The 14,638-nt window shown below is 40.9% G+C and overlaps 1 protein-coding gene across 1 annotated transcript in view; it reads left to right on the forward strand.

The window, feature by feature from the left end:
- Window positions 1–14,638, forward strand: part of EPB41L4A (erythrocyte membrane protein band 4.1 like 4A) — a 296,687-nt gene that overhangs the window by 189,535 nt on the left and 92,514 nt on the right. Inside the window, exons 5-9 of the mRNA XM_055139615.1 lie at window positions 4,288–4,385; window positions 6,243–6,363; window positions 11,294–11,381; window positions 13,783–13,871; window positions 14,431–14,494. Coding sequence (XP_054995590.1) covers window positions 4,288–4,385; window positions 6,243–6,363; window positions 11,294–11,381; window positions 13,783–13,871; window positions 14,431–14,494 — 460 coding nt within the window. The remainder of the gene's footprint in view (window positions 1–4,287; window positions 4,386–6,242; window positions 6,364–11,293; window positions 11,382–13,782; window positions 13,872–14,430; window positions 14,495–14,638) is intronic.

A 14,638-nucleotide genomic window follows, 5' to 3' on the forward strand; every position in this document is an offset into this window, starting at 1 on the left:
TCTGGGAGCCCCTGGGTAGTTTGCTGCTTTGACGTTGCTGGACTTTTGGTTGGAGGGTGGAGGCAGGGGAAGGGGCGCTCTCCCAAGCAGTGCTCAGGATGCTTCCCAGGGGTCCCTGGCAGGACAGGCCTACATTCACTTTGATGGCTGATGGTGCTGGTGCTTGGGGGACAAGGGGTGCCAGGGATCGAAAGGGACTTGGCCACATGCAAGTGTGTGCTTGACCTCTGAAGGATCTCCCTGGCACCATGATTTTAATGGGCTTTTTCCAGAGCAATGGACTCATTTGTGGGATATTAAAACAGTGTAAGACTAATGCCCAAACTCAGTAGAAACATGAGCCAGGAGAACTGGCTGGTGGTTGGAAGCCTGCCACAGTGGTGGTTGGGGGTGGGCAGCTAGGATAGAGAAGGGACCACTGTGACAAAGATAGTTGGGAATGATCACTCTGGATAAGAACCGTGTGCTGAAAGTAGGTAAAAGGACAAACATGATAAGCTGTCAGTATCCATATTGCAAACCACAATGCCTGGGGTTGGGGTAGAGAGAGAGAGAGAGAGAGACAGATAGACAGACAGACAGACAGACAGACAGACAGACAGACAGACAGAGACAGGGGGGTGGGGGCAGGGGCAGGGGAAGTGACTATCATAGAGCCAGTGGGGGTGGGGGAAGGGTGAGTAGGAAGCTGGGGACTTTGGTAGTGAGAAATGTACACTGGTGAAGGGACAGGTGTTGGAACATTGTATGACTGTAACCCCATCATGAATAACTTTGTAACTGTGAATCTAACAGCTTAAAAAATGAGTAGGGGCTGGAGCATAAGCACAGTGGGTAGGGCATTTGCCTTGCACGTGGTCAACCTGCATTTGATTCCCGGAATTTCTTATCGTCCCCCAAGCACCTCCAGGAGTAATTCCTGAGTTCAGAGCCAGGAGTAATCTCTGAGAATCACTGGGTGTGACCCAAAAAGCCAAAAAAATCACTTGTATCACTTGTTATCCCCTTGATCTTCGATTTGCTTGAGCGGGCACCAGTAACATCTCCATTTGTCCCTGTTGCATGCTAGTGTAGCCCAATGGTATCTGCTCGCTCCAGGAACATGAAGAGCCTCAAACTGTTCATTCAGGGTTTTGACAAAGAAGTCTGACCATCTCGTAGGTGGGTGGCCACTCGGTCTTTTGATGTCCTGTGGAATCCAGACAGTAACAGTTCTAGTCTAGCGGTAGTCTCTAAATCGCATTACGTGTCCCGCCCATCTGATTGTTGATGCCTTGGCAAACTAGGCATCCCTGATTCTTGATCGTCGATAGAGGTCAGAACTCCAGATTCCTTCTCTCACTTGAGTGAAACGTGATACTCCAAGCATAGCTCTTTCGATCCCCCTTTGAGATACCCAAATAACGTTCTCATCCTGTTTTCATAGGGCCCAGGTCTCTGAGGCATATGTTAGTGCAGGAAGAACGGTGTAGTCTAAAGATGTGCCCAGAACCAGAGGTTCTTCGTCCTCTTAACAACTTCTTTGATGCTCTTGAAGGCGTTCCAAGCTGCTCTCTTCCTCCTGCACAGTTCTGGTGCCAAATCATTCCCCATGTTGAGTTCTTAACCCAGGTACACATAGCTGCTGCATTCGGAGATGTTCATTCTGTTGACAGCAAATGGAATGTCAGGGGCTAGTTCATTTTTCATGAACATTGTTTTGGTGAGATTCAGCTGCAGTCTGACCTTTCCACACTCGCAATTGAAGTTGGCCAGCATTGTGCCACTTGGCTAATGTTTGGTGTTATGAGAATGATGTCATCAGCTAAGCAGAGGTGGTGTAGTTGCCAACTGTCTATCTTCACTCCCATTCCTTCTCATTCCAGTCATCACATGACGTTCTCGAGGGTAGCACTGAAGAGTTTCGGTGAAATGGTATCACCCTGCTGAACCCTTCTCTTTACGTCAGTGATCACTTCCTTGTAGAATGGTGAGATCCTGGTGGTGAATCAGGTGGTAATACAGCTCACAGAGGATCTTGATGTACTGAGTTTGAACTCCCTGTTTGTCTAGGGCTTTGATGACCACTTCAGTCTCAACAGAATCAAAGTTGATTCTTTAAATCTTCTTTAAATCGATGAATGTTAGACAGAATGGCATCTTGAACTCTCGCAAAACTTCAGTGAGCTTGGTCATTGTGTGGATATGGTCAATAATGCTGAATCCTTTTCAGAACCCAGCTTGCTCGCATGGTTGTCCTTGAGTGCATCCTGGAGCATGGCAGTGGCTGGGTAGTAGAGGTAGTGGAGGTCTGAGGTATTTATCTGGCATAGGTAGGATGGGGCGTTTGGGTTTGAGTCCTGGGTTGCAGGAGATTGGAGGAGGCACACAGAGGATCCTGTTTCCAGGTCTCCTTGAGCCTGGAACCCAAGGTTGCAAAGTTCTGATTTACCTGTTTCTGTGGGGCTTCACTCTTGTGTGAGGTTCGGCCCAAGTGTCTGGAAAGTGGCCTGGAGTGTGGTGGTGGCTGGGTAGTGGAGGTCATCTACAAGTTAAAAATTAATGAGTAGTCTGTGGTCTACAAGTTGTTCACTCAAGTCATCCTGAATAGAATAGGCAGAACACTAGATGAAGGACAACTTAATTCATCTAGTTTAAACACTAGACAAAGGACAACTTAATTCACTCATTCACTTAAAAGAAATGAGTGAAAGATCTATGTCTTTTCGGTAGACTTGAGTGCTGTTTGAAGTGATGCTTGTTATTTCCTTATAATTTCTCAAATACCAGAGAGAGTTGTTTTAATCTGACTGTTCTTACAGTCATCTCCTATGCCAGCAACTGTTTGTTGAGCCCTTCCTGTGTATTGACTTATTCTCCCCACCTTTTGTTTTACTTTTGGGCACACCCAGAAATCCTCAGGGCTTACTTCTGGCTCTGTGCTCAAGAATTACATCTGGTAGTGCTCAGGGGGCCATATGTGATGCCAGAAATTGAACCTGGTCAGCCACATGCAAGGCAGGCACCATCCCTGTCCCTTACTGAGCCCTTTTATACTGGGACTATAATCACAAGTGAGCTGTATCTCCTACTACTTTGTACCTATGTATTTTCCATTTCTCTCTGTGTTCCTTTTCCTTTTGCTTGCAAGCAAACTCCTAGAAGACTAGATCTTTCAATGCCTGTATTTGGCAAGGAATTTGGTTATTTAGACAGATGACAGATTTTAATAGAGGAGGGTAACTATGTCCCTGTGACTTGTTCCCTAAACATATATACACACATAATCAGAAAGAGGAACTGCAGGTCAATGAAGAGAAAGGTAGTGTATCTCAGCCATCCTTGTGGCAGTCTTGGGGAAGTGTCTTTAGTTCACATGCACTTTGACATTTAATTTCCATGAATATTCTTTGCTGCTGTCCAGAAAGAGGGACATGTGTGATTAAGTTAACTGGATATTCAAGTTGAAGCTTTCAGGATAGGAAATAGTGGAGTAGAACTGGAGAACAAATGCAAGTGTGGGAAAAGGAGTGGTCATTGGTTAGTGGCAAGAGATTTGGTAGAGTAAGTTGTGTTACAGCCTGTCTTAAGAATCTTGAGCTTTCCAGGAAATTGAGGAAACAGAAACACCCCCAGACAGTTTCTATGAGGCACATATCACCCTAATACCCAAACAAAACAGAGACACCACAAAAAAAGAAAACTACAGACCGATATCTCTGATGAACACGATGCGAAGATCCTCAACAAAATATTAGCGAATAGAATCCAGCAACTCATCAAAAAGATCATACACCACGACCAAGTGGGATTCATCCTGGGGATGCAAGATGCAAGGATTGTTCAACATTCAGAAGTCAATCAACATAATCCACCATATCAACAAAAGAAAAGATAAAAAACCATATGGTCATATCAATAGATGCAGAGAAAGCATTTGACAAGATTCAGCACCCGTTCATGATGAAAACGCTCACCAAAATGGGCATAAAAGGGAAGTTCCTCAATATAGTCAAAACCATCTACCACAAGCCTATAGCAAGCATTATCCTCAATGGGGAAAAACTAAGGGGCTTCCCTGTAAGATCAGACACAAGGCAAGGATGCCCACTCCCTGGCCACTGGCTTTCGTCTCTTCTGAGGCGTGTTGGACTATTTCCCATTCACTCGACAGCCCCAGACAAAGAGGGGCAAGCAGCGTGTATTTCACTGCTGACACTCATTTGTTCCCTTGGTGATGATAGTCTGAAATTCCAGGTTGGGGTGCTGTCGGCCATGATTAATCTCTTTCTCCCATTTCTCTTTTAGATACCAGTTTTTCTTACAGGTGAAGCAGGATGTTCTCCAGGGCCGCCTGCCGTGCCCTGCCAACACTGCTGCTCAGTTGGGTGCATACGCCATGCAATGTAGGTGCCACGTGAGTGTACTTGCTTTAGAAATGTCTGGTGGGGAATTTTTGTATTTTCCAGTTTTAGCTCATTCATGTGTAAAACATCGTGATATACAGTTACAGACTTACAGACTTTCATGATTATGCTTCAGTCATACAATGCTCGACTACCCATCCCTCCACCAGTGCCCATTCTCCACCACCAATGTTCCCGGTATCCTCCCGACACCCCCCTCCCTAGCCCTCCCCCTGCCTCTGTGGGACACTCCCTCTTTCTCTCTCTCCTTTTGAGTGTTATGGTTTGCAATACAGGTACTAAGAGGCCATCACCCACATGATTTTTTGCTGAAAATAATGAATGTAACCAAATTTGAATCTCAGTGCTCTTTTGAAGATAAAAGAAGCCTGTGCTGTACACCTCGTAGGTTAAGTGGAGTTTACCTACAGAAATAGCACTGACTCTTAATTAAATGGAGGGCCTGCAAACCTCTTCTATTGAGCAACCTATGTGAGTTCATTGATCGATTGATCCTGAAGCAGTCACATATCAGAGATCAGCATGCTTCCAGACAGCTGTTCTAGCAGCCCATGTGGTTATGTAAAAGTCCGTATGGTACATACATTTGTCATTCAGCATACCATGTGGAAGAGCTTCACGGCACATTGTCATGTTTCAGGCAGAGCCCAAGGCTGCCTGCATGCTATTAATTGAATTCTTTCTAAGAACAAAAGCAGGTCTGGGGAAATGATACCTCATAGCCTACCCTTCACAGGCCAGAAATCATCTTGAAAAAACATCCTAGGAAAACTATTATGTAGAAAAACTGAGTTGAATTTGGATGGTAGATTAATAAAGGGAGGAGAAAGTTTTTATGAGTAAGAGTGTGAACTTTCTGATTTTGTCTTGCTTCTTTGCATCAACTATAATGGAGTTAGGTGCAGCACTATATTATATGTTTCCATGACCATTATTTTGGGCAAATACCTGTTGAACCTCAGGCTATGTCTCTTGGTATTATTGTCTGAGAGGTTATATCAAAGTCAAACATGTGTTTTACCTTTATTCTCTTTAGCATTTGTACTCTAAATTCTGTTTACAGCATATTCTTATCAGAATAAGAATAGTTGAAATAAGAATTATGAAAATTATAACTTTTCAAGAAAGCAAAAATAGAACACTTACACTTTTTTAGGACAAGATTTTTGTTTCTACCACGCGTATATGATTATCTGAGTTATTTTATTTTATTGAATCACCATGAGGTACAAAGTCACAAAGTTGTTCATGACTGAGCTTCAGTCACAGTGTTAAAGCACCCATCCCTCCAGCAGAGTCCCCAGAGTCCCTCCTGCCCACCACCTGCCTCTATGGTGGACACTTTTCTTTTCTTTTTTTCCCCTTTTAGACACCGTGGTTTGCAGTATTGTTACTGCAAGAGTATCATGGATATCACTTTCCTTCCTTCCAGCCCCCGGCTCTTGTCTAAGGTGACCATTTCTCACTGTCACAGTCCCTTCTCTGATCTCCTTCCTTTGATGCTGGCAAGCCTGCTACTGAGGCCAAGCCTCCTGCCCTTCGTGTGTGTTATCTTTGGGTATCAGTACCGTGCTGAGTGAAACGAGTCAGAGGGAGAGGGACAGACAGAACGACGGCACTCATTTGTGGGATAAAAAGAAGCATATTAGGAGAATAATATCCAAACACAATCTGGGTAATTTTACTAGAATTATTTAGTTGCTTAATTATCTTACATACACACTTGTTAAGGCATTTGAAGAAAAAAACTTAAGCATAGTGGCAACATTTGTAATCCTGTATTTAAGGAGTATTTTCCTAAAATGGCAAAAATATTCCATTTGCTTTCTTTTTCAGCTGAGCTTGGAGATTACGACCCATATAAGCACACTGCAGGGTACGTGTCTGAGTATCGGTTTGTTCCAGATCAGAAGGAAGAACTTGAAGAAGCCATTGAGAGGATTCATAAAACTCTGATGTAAGGTCACATCTCTCTTTTTAATGGGTTGTTAATGTACTTTTACTTCAAATAAATTTACTCATCTTTTCTATACCAATTTTGTTACATAGCTCCATAAAAGCCAAAACATAAATTTATCCACGTACTTTCATTAGGGACTGGAGGAATAGCACAGCAGATAGGGAATTTGCCTTGCATGCGGCCGACCTGGGTTCGATTCCTCCATCCCTCTCAGAGAGCCCGGCAAGCTACAGAGAGTATCCTGCCCGCATGACAGAGCCTGGCAAGCTACCTTTGGCATATTTGATATGCCAAAAACAGTAGCAACAAGTCTCACAATGGAGGCATTACTAGTGCCCGCTTGAGCAAATTGATGAACAACCAGACAACAGTGCTACAGTGCTTTCATTAGGTAGATTTTAATATATGAAAAATTGAAAGGATAATATGGAAATAACGAATCTAGATTTTCCTGTTAACATTTTCTCATGTTTAAGTTTATATGTATATGCTCATCCCTCTATTCATCCATTAAACAGTTTTATTTTATTATTTTATTTTTTGAAACAGTTTTATTTTATAATGCATTTTAAATGAAAGAGCAGATACAAACATTGTAATACGCATAAACAGTGCTCAGCATGTATATTATGTTTACTTGCTACTATGTTTGTTTGAGTCATTGACTGGAGCGATAGCACAGCAGATAGGGTATTTGCATGCGGCTGACTCAGGTTTGATTCTTGTGTCCCTCTCAGAGAGCCTGGCAAGCTACTGAGAGTATCCTGCCCGCATGGCAGAGCCTGGCAAGCTACCCATCTCGTATTCAATATGCCAAAAACAGTAACAAGTCTTACAATGGAGATGTTACTTGTGCCTGCTCGAGCAAATCAATGAACAACGGGATGATAGTGCTACAGTGCTATGAAATTTATGTCAGTTCCATAGATGCTGTTTTCTGTGTAAGCAGGATAATGTCTAATTTCACTTGTATTTCTGACCTTACTCTAGCCAGGCAAATAAATTAGTGAGAAGATTATTGTGACAGTTATTTGTATATAGATTATGTTAAACTGAGAGGTGCTAATGAATTTTTCCTTGAACTTTAGTTGCATATTTAAAATAGTAGATACTTCTAGTTGATACTGAGAATATAATATAATTACAAAGTGACAGAGGGACAGAAGTACTCTCTTTATAATATAATGAAAATTGGCCCAAATTGTTCTTAGAGATTTAGAACATTATCACCCTAGGAAGTTTAAGAATCAGTATCCTTCTATTAAGCATGCTAAATGTTGTATACTCGTAGTTTATTTATAATCTTCATAACTGAAATTTGCTGTTACCAGCATCATGTTTTCTTTCCCTTCCCCCTTGGTAACCACCATTATGTAGTCTCTGTTCCAATTAGCTTGGCTCTTTTAGATTTCTACATATTGGTGATAGGTAGAATTTGTCTTTATCTCTCTGGCCTGTCTTAGTATATTTCCCTCAAGATCCATCCATACTGTTCTCTCAAAAAATGAAATGATATGACAAGATGAAGAATTTAGGTAACTCTCTGATGGTTCATCAATCAATTATACATCAGAATCAGAGAAAAAAATGAATGATGTCTGATGCCACATCATGCCTCAACCGGTACTTATGTTCTTGGTAGCTATAAGAAAACTTTCTCAAGTTATAAGTAATCAAGCTGCTCTGGAACATTCTTAAATTGTTAAATTGTTTTCTATGTGTAGAATTTTATTATTTAGAATACAAAACACTAAAATTATAGTAGAAAACTTCACTTAAAAATATAAAGGAGAGAGTACTTCTGTCCCTCTGTCACTTTGTCAATCTGTTTCGCGCTCCTCTCTCTCTCTCTCTCTCTCTCTCTCTCTCTCTATCTCTCTGTTTTTGGGCCACACCCAGTTTTGCTCAGGGCTTACTCCTGGCTCTGCACTCAAGGTTCACACCTAGTGGCCTAGGGGGGACCATCTAGGGTGTCAGGGATGGAATTGGGTCAGCCATATTCAAGGCAGACACCTCACAGGCTGTCCTACCTCTCTAACCCAGAGTAATTCTCAGCATCTAAAGTCACCATGTTGTTGTTGTTGTTAATCAGCATTCAGACCTCTGTGCATAATTTACCACTGAGAAAATTTATTTTACTTAGATTTATGTGTTTATACAAGTAGAATCACTCCATATATGCTATATTTTGAGACTTCTATGTTTTCAGTCACCAATGCCTTGTGAAATTATTTTTTAATTATACATATATGCACATATACATGCAAAAGGCTTACTGTAGTCTGAATTTTCTCTCTTAGGTATGTAAATACTTTGTAGTTATAAGAAAAGTCCTCTTTATTCAATAGCAACAATCTGAAAATCCTGATGGCACAGGTATGAGCCTCAGAGGGTATTATATTAGTACCAAGTGCACTTGTGAGGATACACATAGTCCCCTAGTAGGATTTTCAACTAATGGCTTGCAGCATTGAAGTTATCATTTAACTTAGTTATTTTGGTTAAATCCTCTATATGGATTAACTTTGCTTCATTGCCTTTTATGTAACATCCCTTTTGAATTTGCTTGCTTGCAGAAATATAACAGTTCAGAAAAAAAATGTAAAACTAATCTAGTCAACAGAAAGTGTTTGTGTAAAGGATCTTTTTCAATGGCAGAAGTAACAACAGAAGTCAGTTGCTGAATTGGGATGGGGGAAAACAGGCTCTCTATCCTGTGTAGCATGCACCAGAATGCTCTCTAGCCTGACTAAAAAGCCCTTCGTTCTAAGGCTTCACTGAAGTGGCTGCTCGGGAAGAACCCATTACAGTATTATGACGTGTGGTGTTTGGCACATTCTGAGATATTGATTCTACTAATATTGAAGTACAATTATATTTTGAAATAATTAAGGAGCTTTGGATAAGGGCATTATGTACGCTTTAGTTCATGGTATTGAAGGTATGTTTGTTATTTCTAAGCAAATCAAAGCTGATTAAGATTTGATAGTTTTCTTGTGTCTAATTTATGCTGATATGTTTATTGTAGATTTCAAGAGTATGGTTTATGAAGGGGCTGAAATATGAGAATATATCGAAACAGGATTTCTTAATTTTTAAAAAGGTCATGACTCTTTTTTTTTCCTTTTTGGCTTTTTGGGTCACACCCGGCGATCCTCAGGGCTGACTTCTGGCTTTGCACTCAGGAATCACTCCTGGCGGTGCTTGGGGGACCATATGGGATGCTGGGAATTGAACCGGGGTCGGCCGCATGCAAGGCAAATGCCCTACCTGCTGTACTATCGCTCCAGCCCCAGAAAGATCATGACTCTTTCTGTTCACTGTTAATGTATTTTTCTCTCCATCCTCTCTCTCTCTCTCCCTCTCTCTCTCTCTCTCTCTCTCTGTCCCTCCGTACACACACACACACACACACACACACACACACACAGAGCCATCCAGAGATTGCTGGCAGTGCTCACTTTGATAAGAATGAGTGCTGTTGTCTGTTAACTAGTAACCAGTGAAGATTTGGGAAGGTTTTTGTACGTTGTATTAAGAAAATTAAAGGATTAAAAGATTTACTTGCTTTAGGTACTAAATAATATGTTTTCAGATTTTTTAAGAGGGTTCTTAGGTGACATTTCCTTTAGTAAAAAATTTAAAGATGTATTTTGAGATACATTTACAGAGTTAACAGGCTTTCATGATTGTGTTTCAGTCAAACAATGTTCAAGTCCCCATCTCTCCACCAGTGCCCATTCTCCACCACCAATGTTACCAGTGTCTCTGCCCCCACTCCCACCCCTTCCCATCTCCTGCCTCTGTTGCAGGCACAATCCCTCTTACTCTCTCTCTCTCCTTTTGGTTGTTATGGTTTGCAATACAGGTAACAAGAAGCCATCATGTTTGGTCCATAGTCTACTTTCAACATGCAGTCTACTTTCAACATGCATCTACTATCCCGAGCGATCCCTCCAACCATCATTTACTTAGTGCTCCTGTCCATTCCAGCTACCTTTTCCCCCAGTGCATGAGATCGGCTATCAAGCTGTGGGACAGTCCTCCTGACCTTTATTTCAACTGTCCTTAGGTGTTAGTATCCTATTATGTTACTTTATATTTCACAAATGAGTGAAGTCCTTTTATGTCTGTCCCTCTCTTTCTGACTCATCACTTAGTATGATACTCTCTATGTTGATCCACTTATATTAAAATTTCATGACTTCATTTTTTTCTAACAGCTGCATAGTATTCCATTGTGTAGATGTACCAAAGTTTCTTTAACCAATTGTCTGTTCTTGGGTACTTGGGTTTTTTCCAGATTCTAACTATTGTAAATAGTGCTTCAATAAACATACAAGTGCATATGTCATTTCTACTGTACTTTTTTGCATTTTGGGGATATATTCCCAGAAGTGTTATTGCTGGGTCAAATGGGAGCTTGATTTCTAGGTATTTTCAGATTTTTACTACATGTGCCAGGAGAGGTTGATGAGATCCTTGGCAGGTATTTGGGGGTCATTTGTTTCTTCCTGCGCTTATTTCTCATTTCTTATCCTTCTGTTGGAGACATTTTTCTTTGAGATGTTTACTTTTTGTAAATGGTATATTTCTTAATTTGAAGGCTTATATTTCTTTATGGCCTCTAAGGGGGTTTCTGAAACTGAGAATTTTTAATATAAGCTAGGACATTGGGAGTATCTATTAATGAAGAAAAAACAGATTTGGCAAATGAAAGTCACTTACTATAAGTACTACCTCAGTTACTCTCAGAGTATACAGTTTTGTCACTAAGACAGGATCTTCTTGAAATACAAAGACTTGCATTTGCATTAGCACAAAGGATTATTTATTTTCACAGTGGGAGAATGAGCACCATCTCAGATCCTAAAAGTGCAATAGCTCTCAGTGAAGTAAGACTCTTTGTTTTGTGTTCTGGGTGTAGGGGTCAGACTCCCTCTGAGGCAGAGCTGAATTACTTGAGGGCTGCCAGATCCCTGGAGATGTATGGTGTTGACCTCCATCCTGTCTATGTGAGTAACATTTAATTAACACCAAATAGTTTAGCCATGACATTTCTCTTAAAAAGTCACTGTAACTCCCCAAGGGAAGCTGCAGTCCTATTGTGTAGCAAGCAAAGGATACTTTTTCTTCTGGGTTTTTCAGAGACAAAGAATCTCTTGTGTGGATTAAATACTAATGAAAATTTGCATAAAAAGCCTGTGATTGTATTTCCATATGTAGTAAACAATTTACTGGACTTGAAAACACAATCTGGATAACAGCTCTAAAGAGCTTAGCTAAATGTCAAAACGATTTTGAGTAGTTCTATAATTGATTATATTAGAAAACAGATTTTTCTAAAAATAGATATTTTTATGATGGAAAATAAGACCAAAATCACTTGCCAGGTAATGTATAGGTAATATAATTGTTATCCAATTATGTTGGATAAGGTTCTGCTACATTTGGGTTGCTGTCCATTGTAGTGATTGCCACCTATGAGTAGAAATGTTTTTGCAGAGTTTCCTTAATAATTCTTGAAAACATAGTGAATAAGTTAGTAAGCATTTGTGCTGAGTCTGTTGTGTTCTAGGTCTGAGCCACTTCACTAAGATCAGGTTGATTAATCTATGCCAGTGATTTTCAAACTGCTACTTGATTTTATAAGTTAGATTAGCAGTAGGAAATTCGATTATTTGAGGAAATGAACCGCATACCTTATTCTTCAGAGCAGTGGATTGCTAAAGATTGTACACAGACTGAATTTTTTGTCATTTGGATTATGGAATTCAATTTTTATGGAGTCCCTAATATGGTTTATCAAACCTGTTTTACCTAGCTCTCCTTAGTGCAAATGGTCTATTGATATTTTTTATTTCATAACACAGTGTTGCTCATCAGTATTTCCTATGGCAAAAGAAAGCATCTTAGGTTAGTTTTATAGAATTGGAAGCATTCCTGAGTATGAGTTAATGGGGCAATAAAAGTTACATGTTTGAGGGAAGTAGTAATTCTTTGTTATCTTTTATTTCAGTCTCATTGACTAATCTCATTGACTAGTCATTCATTCATTGATGCTTGATATTATTGTCTTTTAAGGACATCTATAAGATTTTTCATAGTAGCTATTTTTATACTTTTAGTTACGTTTGTCTTCTTAGATTGTTTTAAAAAATACACTGTATAAGACATTTTAAAAAGGAGAATCTTCTGCAAAATGCTTCTATATTTGTATAATGTTTACTTACCATAATCCACACTGTTTTGAGTGATAGTAATTTGTGGTAAGTGAACTGGATTCATTAGAATTTCCTGTGCATTCCTGTAAGATTAAATATTTTGGACCAGAGAGATGGCTGAGTGCGAGATGCCTGAGTTCAGTATTGACATCCCAAGATTCCTTGAGCACAATCAGGAATGAGTCCACAGCTGGAGGAACCCCTGAGCATCATGTGACATGGCACACACTCACACACTCACACACCACACACCACACACACACACACACACACACACACACACACACACACACACACACATACACACACACTAAAATAAGAAAAAAAACTAGAACTGGAAGGGGGAAGCAGCTGCTATTCTTCCAAGCCTTATTTGCCTCATAGTTCCTTGGCAAAGGACTTTGCAGGCTATCATGACCTTAGGGTCAAAGTAAAATTAATACAGTTTTGTACATGTCCTTGGAACCCACCCTGTGATTTTTCTTTTCAGAACCTCCTTCTTTTCATTTATAATTGCCTGGAATTAAGGGCCTCTTGCCTTAGCCCCAAGATACCATAGTCTTCAGTTTTGAGATTGTAATGTTGCATATGGCAGAGGAATGAAAAGGTAGAGAGCTCACAGCACATAACTGTGGGCCTGTAGGCACCTGCCAGGACAGTCTGGAGAGCGTGCTGTTGGACCAGGCGCCATGGCTGTCTGTAGCAGAGAGTAAGATCAAGAGGAGCCTTGGTGGGACCCTGCTCTGTCCCGACTGTGCAGGACACAGCGTATCTTATGTCCATGGAGTCCAGTACGGGCACTCTCTTCAAAGGCCTGGCTTCTTTGGCAGCCGGGCCCACCACTGTGAGCTAGACAGGTGGTTCTAGCTATGGTGCAGCTGTGGCAGCATCTCTGCAGAAACAACACCCATGAGTCATCTGTGAGTCATCGGTGGCCTTTTATGAACTGAAGTTACAGAATACATAGGATAGTTTCTTTAACTTTCAAAAAAAGTAGCACCAAGGGCCAGTGAGGTAGCTCAGTGTTAGAGCACATGCATTGCTGTGTGAAGGGTGTGGTCTCTCGCAGCACAAAAAGTAGCAAGGCTGTCATCACAGCCGAGTGAGCTCGCTCTGCTGGACAGGTTTCCCAGAGTGACAAAGCCCTTACATGGATACAGTCAGAGTTACAGACCTATTTTTCTTTTTACAGGGAGAAAACAAATCTGAGTATTTCTTAGGATTAACTCCTGTTGGAGTTGTTGTGTACAAGAATAAAAAGCAAGTGGGGAAGTATTTCTGGTAAGTATGATTTTGGGGGCAGAGTTAGTACTAAAGTTGTATGTCAGGTTTGTGTAGCTTGTAAAACAGTGAAGGGGTTGGGGATAAAAAGAAACATATGTTGTAGTAGTCAAAACTAAGGAAGTGAATTTGGGTCTAAGTATTCTTCCAAGTTCACTTATTTTTTTTTTTCATCTCCATCTGTATTTTCTATGTAGGCTGCAGACTCAGTCATTCTAGACTGTCCTGGAAGCTGTGTATAGCAAGGTCCTATCTGTTCAGGGTTAGCTGGTGGGTGTGGGCCCTGCCGGCCAAGCATGGGCTCAACCTGAGTTCTGAATTTATTCGGGGAAGAATCTGCCAAGGCTTGTGAAGTTCATGCTTGTGTGCATTATGGAGCACAATAAGAGAATGAGAATAGACTTTGCTTTGGAAGGTGTCCAGATCTAGGAGCATGCAGGAAACTCTCACAAATCCCTGCAATCGCATGCCAGGGAACCAATGTTTTCCCACTGGGCATAGCTCTGAATTTTTGTTGCATTCATTCTTAAAAACTACCACCATCTTCCTTGCTTTTCAGGCCTCGGATTACAAAGATTCACTTCAAGGAGACACAGTATGAACTCAGAGTACTGGGAAAAGATGTAAGTTTTTGTTTAGTGCTTAGATTAACTGAGAAGGAATGCCTTGTTCATGCATTGATGGCTTAGAAGACAGTGAGCAATGCAAGGGTCATTTCTTCAGCTGCAGTCTGAGGGACCAGCACACACTGTCTTACCCAAGTGAAA

This window comes from Sorex araneus, chromosome 1, assembly GCF_027595985.1.
Source record: "Sorex araneus isolate mSorAra2 chromosome 1, mSorAra2.pri, whole genome shotgun sequence".
In the NCBI taxonomy this organism is placed as follows: domain Eukaryota; kingdom Metazoa; phylum Chordata; class Mammalia; order Eulipotyphla; family Soricidae; genus Sorex; species Sorex araneus.